General features: G+C 48.9%; 1 protein-coding gene across 1 annotated transcript; it reads right to left on the bottom strand.

Annotated features, from left to right (window-relative positions):
* Positions 1-1,326: 1,326 nt before the first annotated feature.
* Positions 1,327-2,520, bottom strand: LOC136460856 (uncharacterized). Its single transcript, XM_066460403.1, has one exon. It carries the CDS (start codon positions 2,518-2,520, stop codon positions 1,327-1,329), a length of 1,194 nt encoding a protein of 397 aa, XP_066316500.1.
* Between the last annotated feature and the right edge of the window lie 7,930 nt (positions 2,521-10,450).

Below are 10,450 nucleotides of genomic sequence, written 5' to 3'. Positions count from 1 at the left end.
GAGACAAACGATGGTAGGCTTTAAGTCTTCAGTCAGCGTGCGGACATTGTCGCGTCTGGCCTGCGCGTTAAGCCCGCGCACATTCCATGATAAGATTGTGGTGTTAGCCATAGGAAAGGGTCGCCTAGGTCGTCGCGGTGGGGGGCCTCAGACCATGGTGGCCGCAGGCCGCCGCGCGCACCCGTGTTCCCCTTCCTCTGTTTACTGTGAACAGCTCATCGAACGCCTCCGCGTCGCTGTTGGATAGGTCGGTGAAGAGCTTGTCGAAGGAGCGTCTGGATGCCGAGGAGGGTGCGGCGTTCGCCGGCAGCACTCCCAGCTTGCGCATCAGGAGAATTTCCCCCCTCTTGGAAGCCGGGACGTGGTCCAGCTGCTGAGCGGCGATGCGTCGGCTTCGGATTGGCACCGGCGGCTTCCTGGCGAGCTCCCGCTGCTTTGGTGGCTCTTTGAGGATCGGTGAATGGCGTTTCAGCTGAACCTTGGCCGTGAATCTCTCCAAGCGACGCGCCGCTTCCTGAGGTGTCGGCGTCTGCTCGCTTGGTGGGCTGGAGGGTGGTGCCTGTTCAGTAGGCGCAGGCGGCGTCGCCGCGGTCACATCCGCCCCCTGTGCCAGCGTTTCATGAGTCGCGCAGCTCACAGTCCGTGGTTCCTGGGACGTTGCCAGCGTCTGGGCGAGGCGGTTCTGCTCCTGCTCGATCAAGGCTATAGTTACCTCTGAAGGCTGAGCGGGGGAAGCGTGTTCCGCCGCGCACTCAGCCCCCTGAAGGTCTGCCTGCTCGGTTGCGGGCGACTTTGCTGGGTTTGTCCCTGTTGTTGGGGCCGCGTCACTGTGCTGAACGGGGGAAACGAGTTCCACCACACGCTCAGGGACGACGAGGTCCATCCCTCCAAGAGCGATTACGTCCGCTTCGTCGTGTTGGGCCGAGGCCCGTGGTGCGTTTGGTAGTCGCGTCCAACATCTAAATATAAATTTAATGTAAAAAAGGCCATCCTTTTCACCACTACTACCGGTGCTATTTGTACTGAACACTTTACTGGTTTTTGAATGATTTGATTGTGATTCATCATGCATCACATCAGAACAAATTGGAGGAGAACATCAGCCATACATTTCAGACGCACCATATTGCTCACCTATGCCACGGTACTGGGTATCTAAGCTCAAATCAAACAAACCATTTTGATGAATATTGTGTGTAGTTGCTCTCCGTGTTTACCACACGGTAACCATTTTGGGTATTCAGTAAAACGAAAACCCATTTTGGTTCATCCAAAGCAGAGTACCTGGCACAACAGCAGTTGAAACTTGAAACACAAGTATTCAATCTAGCCTGACGGCACACTGGAAACCATCCTGTACGCGCCCGACCTCCTCTTTGATGATGAAGAGCACACGAACGCGCCCCGAAGCCGAACTCGCTGCTGCAGGAACAGCAGCACGGCCAGCAACGCCACCCCGAGGAGGACGGCGACATCCACAGCGACGCCGCCGAAGAGATTACCGCGTGGACCCGCGTACACGTCGTACGCGTGAGGCGCCGCACGGATCACGGTGCCGCCCACGTAGAACCACGGCGAGAGCGCCCTCGCTTTGGAGCCCGAGAACGCGTTCGAGATCACCTGGGGAAGCAGGAAGCCGTCGAGGACCAGCCCCCCGTAGGACACAAGGACATCGGCCGGCGTCGGGTCGGTGGCATCGATTAGCAGACGAGGACGGCCGTCGCCTCTGTTGGCGATCAACATCAGGACTGCCCCGAGGAAGTGCAGGAGCAAGCAAGCCTGGAGCGTTCTCCTCTCGGCGGCGGCGGATGGACCGTCGCCACCGCGTCCTGGTTCCGTTGGTCTCCTCCCCGACAAGGCCAACTGGAGAAGGCGCAGCTGCAGCAGGAAGGCCAGCATGGTGCCGACACGCAATGGGAACCTATTCGGCACAATACGATACCACGTCCACACCGGATCGAAGCGATTCCGCAGTGCCCTGATGGCAGGCTCGAAGTCGAGCATGAGAGGGATCAGGTAGCCCAGGGCCAGGACAACGAGCATGGTGATCGACATGGAAGGAACAGCCTCGGGGTGCTTCTTGGCATGGCGCAGCTGCAGGATAAGGACGACGCTGAACAACGCCGGAGAGAGCTCCAGCATGATGATTTCCACGTCCATCCTGGATTCGCACTGCCACATCAGGTCCATCCCCTGGCTTACGAATTCCAGTGCTTCGAAGAACAGAGGATCACTCTTCGTTCTCAGGCTGCTGATCGTCCCAACGTCATGCTCATGCTCCCGCGTCCTAGTGTCCACCGGAGCGAACTGAACGGTCACCAGGACCTGGCAGTCTGACGAGCCGTTGCTCACTTGGCAAGCAACCATACAGAGGGAGCCTGTCTTAGTATCATAAACACCTTCTGCATTGATGCGCCGCTTCATATCTGCTACCGTATACTGAAAATCGTAGCTGACATTCAGCAGCCTCTGGCTGTTCACCTCTGCCGCCACGCGCCGAGAGAATAAATCTTCAGGCATCGGCTTATCCTCTTGGACGACGGCGGATCCTATTGTGATAGGCGAGGCAGACCCGTGCACGCGCAATTCTGGGTTCTTTAGGTTGAAATGGAACACGAAGTCCCGGCATGAGTGGTTACCCGGGAAGCTGCTGTTAACTCTTTTGGATCGACTAGGAGTAGATCAGTGGGTATTTTGACTTCCATTCGGTATGAAAGAACTAGAACACATGGATTCAGAGAGAGAGAGAGAGGAGAAAGGGAGAGGTACAGACCGTCGGGCTTGGTGGATGAGCTCGAGGAGTCCATGGCGTCGGTGTCAGTGGCGGTGTGGCAGTGACGGTGTAGAGGTGGCGGAGTCCTGGCGCGGTGGAGCTACGGCGGTCCGGTGGTGCTTCTCGCCGCTGGCAGTGCCACCCTCCTGGATCGGATTAGGGTTAGGACAGTGGGGCTGTGGCGGCGGTGAACCTCGTTACCTGAGCCGTTTGCCCCACCTCCTCTTTATAGGCACTGTGCGACGGGGGCCCACCAGTCAGTAGATGGCTGGACGTCCCCGATCAGAACGCGGTCAAGGGGTCCGTCTCGACCGTTGGGTCAAGACGGATGAGATCAATTCTAACATTCTTCCCCTTGATCTCAACTCATACTTTAACTTTAAACTTTGACTTTAATCCCTTTCACTTTTATTTGGTCCATCACGGATTAGTGCATAGAGCATGCTTCATCGTCACGGTCAATCGCCGATAGACTTAACAGCTACAATACACGTCTCTGTTCTGAAACAGATTCTTCAACTTTTGGGCCCTTTATTGTCCGGAAATCATAGGCTATACCATAAACCCATGTCGACTGTGTGTTCTCCAAACACACTGGGTGGTAAGCCTTTTGTACGCGGATCCGCAAGCACTTGCTTGTTACTTTTATGTTCAATACTTTTAGTATGATTCTGGACTTTCTCCTTCACAACGTATAACTTTAACGTCAATGTGTTTGGCAGCACACTTGACCGTTGTTATAGGAGCGAACTACTTAAATGGTTATTGCTGTTGAATACCATTATCAATTCCGGGTGTAAGTTCTTTTAACCATTTCGCCTGTCCTTAAGCCTCATAACAAGCTATACTGTAGGTATGCATCTTTGATGACACCACAACTGTTTCTTTGGAGCTTTTCCATAATAAAACTCCAACTGCGAGTGTTAGCTACTATGTGGGTTTCACTAAACATCTCATCAAAATTTAACATTTGTACCCGCAACTATTTGAGAGTACTTATTCTTTCTTACTCACCATGAGGCCTATAAATCTTTGCACAATTGCAAAACACTCTCAACTCCATTCCAGTGATCTATATCTGGACTGGACTTCTGCCAAAAACATCCCGAATACATAAACTGTGTCAGGGATAAGTTCTTGCTTATAAGCATTCAGTAAGCTTCCAACAGCTGAAGCATATAGGACGTCATTTTAATCAATCTTACATTGGTTCTTGGAACACTGGAAGTTTCTAAAACTATTACCCTTTACTATAGGAACAGGCGCAGGTTTACTCACATATATACTTTATTTCTTTAGAATCTTCTCTAAGTATACACTTGAGATAGTTCTAATACCCCTTTTCCTTTTGTCTCGGTAAGTTTCAATTTCTGGAACGAATGACGCTTTACCAAGACCATTCTCATTGAAACTTGAGGACAAGAACTGTTTCTTCTCCAACAGTAGATTAACACCACTACTAGCGAGTAAGGTGCTACCCACATGCAGGATTAGGAAAATAAATTTCCCATGTTTAAACTTTGCATAAATACAATTGTCCTCTACATTCCCTTTAAACCCAAACTTTCTTATTGTACTGTCAAACTTCAAGAACCACTATCTTGAAGCTTACTTTAATCCATAAATGATTTCTTTAGGCAACATCCCTTTACGTTCTTTTCTTCCACGACAAAACCTTTTGAGTTATGCCATTGTAAACTTTTCCATACAAATTCCCGTTGAGGAATGTGTCTTTACATCCTTCTGATGTAACTGTAAATCGTAATGTGCCACTAATACCATTATGATTCTAAAAGAATCCTTGCATGCTCATTATAATCTATTCCTTCTCTTTATGTAAATCATTTCACCACAAGTGGCGCTTTATAGCTTTCCATATTCCCTTTTCGATATCTTTCTATATTCCCTTTGGAAGTCACCTTTGTCTTGTAGACCCATTATAGCCTACTGTTTTGGCTCCATTAGGAATTTCTTCTAAGTCCCAAACATCGTTGGTATTTATCGATTTCATTTCATGTTCCTTTGCTTCTTGCCATTTAGACGAGTGAACGCCTATCATGGCTTCTTCAAATGAGGTGAAATCACTCTCTATTTGAATTTCTTTCTTAACTTTTACTTCTTAGTCACCATAAATATCTGATTTTCTTATTCTTTGAGACCTTCTAGGGCCTCATGACACTTCTTTCATATAGGGCTATTGTTACTCTTCATTGCCAAAAGGCAATTGTTCTATAGCCTCCTGATATCACTAGGATCCTTGTTTACTTATTCATCCTCTTTAAGAGCTAACATCTGGTGTTGTATATGTCATACAACATCAGCATGTATAAAGTCAATTTGTTGCTCTAATAAACACTATAGTGGATATGTAATCCCACTTCTATTCAAGCCTTAGGTATCTACATACCATGCTCCTCCCAGATTACTCCATCTTCTGTAAAGATGGTGTATCTTCAAATTCTACATACCATGCTCCCCCAGATTACTTCATCTTCTGTAAAGATGGTGTATCTTCAAATTTCTTATTTTGGGTTTAATCTGCTAAAAAACTCATACGGCGCATTTAGCACCGCCTTGATAACTCTGAACTCGTCTAGTATGAATACTAGCCGACTATGCTATCTTCCCATCGAAACTATAAAAAGTCCAGGAATTTAGCTATTTCTTTACTTTAGGGGTATCGTTATTATGTCCGTCTTACTCCCTTAACGATCACATTCATCTTTTATAGATCACTTTTACCTTCAATGCATAGTATGCATTGCATTATCTGAAGTATGGGGGGAAGTATCTTTCTTAATTGTCTTTCTTAATTAATCTTACATTTCTCCCCCTCGAAATGTGGTATGAACTTTTCTACCACAATTTTGAAACATTCAGAACTCTTGTGAATGAGGGAACTTTGATTACTTACTTCATCCATATGATTACATCATGCAAATAAAATTCGTATGGGAGTACATTTTTCTCATTACACTTCAAAACTCAACATAGTCTATTATTATCAATACTTCTACAAGTCACACTTGCATATCATTCTTATCTTTTGGTTCACATGCAACTTTCTTTTGTTCTTAAACTCATTGAGTACTTATGACCATGACACAATCAGAGTGTACGGTAAATACTAGAATAGCATAAGAGCTATCCCAAACTTCTCTCCCATGTGCGGGATATTTCTTTAGAGCACATGAATCATCACATCCTCCTCCCGCCATGCAGGATAAGTACTATGCCAAACTCTCCCTGCCATGCAGGATTGGTTAACATATGTACTATGCCAACTTTACCCCGTCCATGCGGGTATTTTCTCAAACTTTTCCCGCCATGCTGGGTACTATCACAAACTTTTTCCCGCCATGCGAGATAATTCTCTTGAACAGACATAATTGCCAAGATTGGCTCGTGTTCAATCATCAAATTCAGAAATAAATTCGAATATTCTTTAACACATATGTGTAATCCAATGTTAGTCAAATTAAGCATGTATATGACTTTTACAACTCTCATAAGTGAAACTGAAAATAAATTCTTTTTCACAGAGAGTACATAAAAGACATTTCTCAATGAAGACTCTCATTGATCTATCTCTTTTCTTGGATCAATATCCTAGAATTCTTTTCTTTTGAAGCCATTCTTTAAAGAGAACACAGTCTCTTAAACAATGACATTCTTTCATACATAACTTGCCCTTAGGCATTTCATCATCTGAAGTCATAAGTACCCAGCTCATTTCTCTTACTGCCTTCAAGAATGAAAGCATGGAGGTCTTTTGTCTGAAAAAATATTCAACAATAATGCTCATTAAACTTTGAAATCTTTATGTTCTATTCTATATCACCGTTGGGCAGAAATAGAATAAAACATCATTCTTCTATATTAATTCCACATCACCGTTGGGCAGAAATGGAATTAACGTATAGAAATTCAATAATCTTGAAAACATAGAACTGCTCCTCAAAATTAAATTCTCCTGTTGGTTCGAATTTAATTAGAAGACAATCAACTTCATTGCAGCTGGAAACATGAAAATACATTTCTCTAGTTTAAGAGCATTCCTTGAACTTTATCTATTCTCTGAAAATTGGTCACTTTGATGCAAAATTCATCAGAGATTTAAACTTTAATCATAAAACTCATAAAATTATAATATTGTTATAATCAACGTTGGTCAGAAAATAACAATACCATAATTTAACTTTAAACTTAAACTCATAAATAAACTTATAATATTGTTATCATCAACGTTGGTCAGAAAATAACAATATTATAATTTATCTTAACTATCAACCGACTATTCCTCCAATTAAAAATTTTTCAGTTGGTTCCAATTTTAACTGGAGGATAAACTTTTCATCATTTACTGAATAACTATAACTGCTCTTCAAATTAAATTCTCCCGTTGGTTCGAATTTAATAAGAAGACAACATCTTTAACTTTGCAGCGGAAACTTGACAAAATTTCTTTATATACTTTTCAGAAGTATTTTACTATACTTTTCTACTCTCTGGAAAATCTAACACGTTGGTGCAATTTTACCAGAAATTTACATCTTCAAATTGATCAAAATTCATTCAAATATGCTTCTGAAAATAAATAGACTTCAAAACATCATTTACTATTCATTCTGGCCCGGCCTACAGCAGCAGTAATCCGGCTGGCCTGAAGCCTGCTCGGCCCGAAGGCCTGCCCGCGCGTGCGGCCCAGCAGCAGCAGCAGCGCGTGGCGCTCGCGGTGCCTCTCCCCCGCGCCCAGGCCGCAACCTGGGCCTGGGCCGGGATTCCTCTTGCCCGCCTGGGCTCTATTCGGCCCGAAACAACGCTGGCCGTCAATCAGGATCCGACGGTCGAGCTCCATTTTTGGGAGGCTAAAAACCCAACGCCGCGCGCCCCTGGGGAAACCCTAACCTCATTCTCTTCGGCCCTCTCTCTCTCTCTTCGCCTCACTCCACTCTCTCTTCGCAGCGCAGCTGGAGCCAGCCACCGAGTGAGGAGTAGGCGAAACAATGGAGCAACGGCGCCGTCGCCGGCCCCCTCGCCGGTGTGCGCGCTCCCCAGCGGGTGAGCGCGCCGCCGTCGAGTGGCCTGGCCGTGGCGCCCCTTTGGCCGGAGCCCGACGAGGAGAGCCCCCGGCCCGACCCTCTTTTCCCCGCGCGCCGTTCTTCACAACGGCGAGGTAGTCCCTCTGGGTTTCCCTCTTCCCCTTTTCCCCTTCTGTATTTCTCCTTTTCTACTCGGATCCGATCCGATTTGGGGACGGGGATTGGAATCAGGGTTAGGGTTTCGGCAAGTTAGGGTTCGGGCTGATTCTTCTCACTGTTCTTCTTTCTTTCCTTAACCCAGTTAGGGTTAGAGTTCAGAAAACCTTCTTTCTTTGTCTAGATCCGAACGGATCTAAACCATTCTTATCTTTTCTGTTCTTTTTATTCTCTTTCCGCGCGTCAGCAAGCCGGCGGCGGGTGCTCCATCCCGCGTGAGGCGGTAGTGACGGCGGCGGGGAAGCCCTGGTAAGACTTCCCCCGGACCGTCCAATTTCTTTAGGGTTAGGGTTCTTTAGGGTAATCCGAATCAAATTCGAATCCCCTTCTTTCTTTTTCTTTCTATCACCTGATTAGGGTTTAGGGTTCGATGAACCCTCTGTATTTCTTTTTTTCGATCCGAACCGGATCTAACTCATCTCCTTCTACACTGCTACCCCTAACACAATCCACACACTAGATCGACGGCTCTGATACCATTGTTAACTCTTTTGGATCGACTAGGAGTAGATCAGTGGGTATTTTGACTTCCATTCGGTATGAAAGAACTAGAACACATGGATCCAGAGAGAGAGAGAGAGAGGAGAAAAGGAGAGGTACAGACCGTCGGGCTTGGTGGACGAGCTCGAGGAGTCCATGGCGTCGGTGTTAGTGGCGGTGTGGCAGTGACGGTGTAGAGGTGACGGAGTCCCGGCGCGGTGGAGCTACGGCGGTCCGGTGGTGCTTCCCGCCGCTGGCAGTGCCACCCTCTGGATCGGATTAGGGTTAGGACAGTTGGGCTGTGGCGGCGGTGAACCTCGTTCCCTGAGCCGTTTGCCCCACCTCCTCTTTATAGGCACTGTGCGACGAGGGCCCATCAGTCAGTAGATGGCTGGACGTCCCCGATCAGGACGTGGTCAAGGGGTCTGTGTCGACCGTTGGGTCTAGACGGATGAGATCAATTCTAACAGCTGCCACTCCTTTCCTTGCTCAACACCGGGTTGGAGTGGTAGTGCTCCTTGGCCTTCTCCACCAAGGTGTACTTGTACTTGATGTCAGAGAGGTCGCCCGTGTATCCCGCGCTTCTTGACACCGATGTCGCGCTTCTTGACATCTTCACATTGTCGCCGTCACTCGCCCTGCTCGAGTTTCAGATCAATCCGACCACGGTCTTCCCCGGTCCTGGAGCGACCATGTGTTTGGGAACCAGAAGCTGACCCCGATTCCACACTCTCCCACTGCCAGATCCGCCCGAGACAAGCCTGAGCGCACCACCCGGCACGCCCTCAGGCAGAGCTGGCTCCGAGACGAGTCCCAGAACCCTTCGGCGACGAGCGCCTCGTCCCCGACTAAGAACAGTGAGCTCGGGAAGGAGTCCGATTGATTGGCGTAGAACGCCATGTATGCGCGGACGCCGCCGTCAGTGGCGCAGCTCATCTGGTTGACGTACATGAGCCGGTGTCGCAGCTGCAGCACGAGAAGCCTGCGCCGAGCACATGCTGCCCGTCACGCGCGGGCGTGACCAGCGGTGGGCAGGAGGCGGCGGTCTCTGCATATGTGTTGTCACCGTCGCTGTCGGAGTGGGAGTCCACGTAGGCGACGAGGATGATGGCACCAAAGCCGGCGCCCTCGAGGCGGCCGGTCACGAAGGGCTGGGAGAGGTTCGAAGGGTGAGGCAGGCGGAGACGGAGCCCAACCTCTGACAAGAGGATGTCAGTGTCGGTGCCATCGTCCCTTGCGTAAGAACCGGAGCCGATCATGCATAGCTCAGCGGAGGAGGTGGCGGCGGAGTAGTAGCCTTCGAGTTCGAAGGTGACTGAGTGGTGGTGTTCCCTGCGACGCGAGCCGACGCCAAATCCCTCGAGGGCGAGCGTGGCGACGAGGCGAACGACGGTGGGATCAGTGGTGTGGGCCGAGCGGCGGGGAATGAAGGAGAAGGAGCGGAGGGCGTAGGATCGCTCGGGGGCGAAGAGAAGGTCGTCGCTGCCGGAGAAGTGCCCCGTGGAGATCCGGGGGAGATTATTGCTCGCTGTCGCTGTACTATGGGAGTGGTCGCCGGTGTTGAGGTCACGGGACGGGACGGGGAAGTGGCATAGCGAGGAGTACGACGAGTATGATAGGGCTGCGGCGGACTGGAAGATGGTGACAAGGAGAAGGCAGAGGTGAGTGGAAGATTCAAGAATCTTGGGCCGCGCAATGGCGAAACAGGAATGCACGATAAGCTTGCTAGCTGCGGGGGCTGTTGTCCGTCTGATTGTTTTATAATAGTCGCTCCACCGGCAGCACGGGCACCAACGCCCGGTGTGTGTGTGTGTGTGTTTTTACAACACCAACGCCCGGTGTTGGGCCGGCAGCGGCCGGCCACCACAATTCCTGAATGCAAATCAAGCGTTACACTTCGCTACAAAAGACGAGATAACCTATACGATAAGCGGAACAA

This window comes from Miscanthus floridulus, chromosome 6, assembly GCF_019320115.1.
Source record: "Miscanthus floridulus cultivar M001 chromosome 6, ASM1932011v1, whole genome shotgun sequence".
Lineage (NCBI taxonomy): Eukaryota > Viridiplantae > Streptophyta > Magnoliopsida > Poales > Poaceae > Miscanthus > Miscanthus floridulus.
Note: the sequence above shows the minus strand (reverse complement) of the source record. Positions and strands in the feature narration are given on the sequence as shown.

Excerpts from the sequence above, each read along its gene's own strand:
- LOC136460856 (XM_066460403.1), bottom strand. The coding sequence starts at position 2,520 with ATGCCTGAAGATTTATTCTCTCGGCGCGTGGCGGCAGAGGTGAACAGC.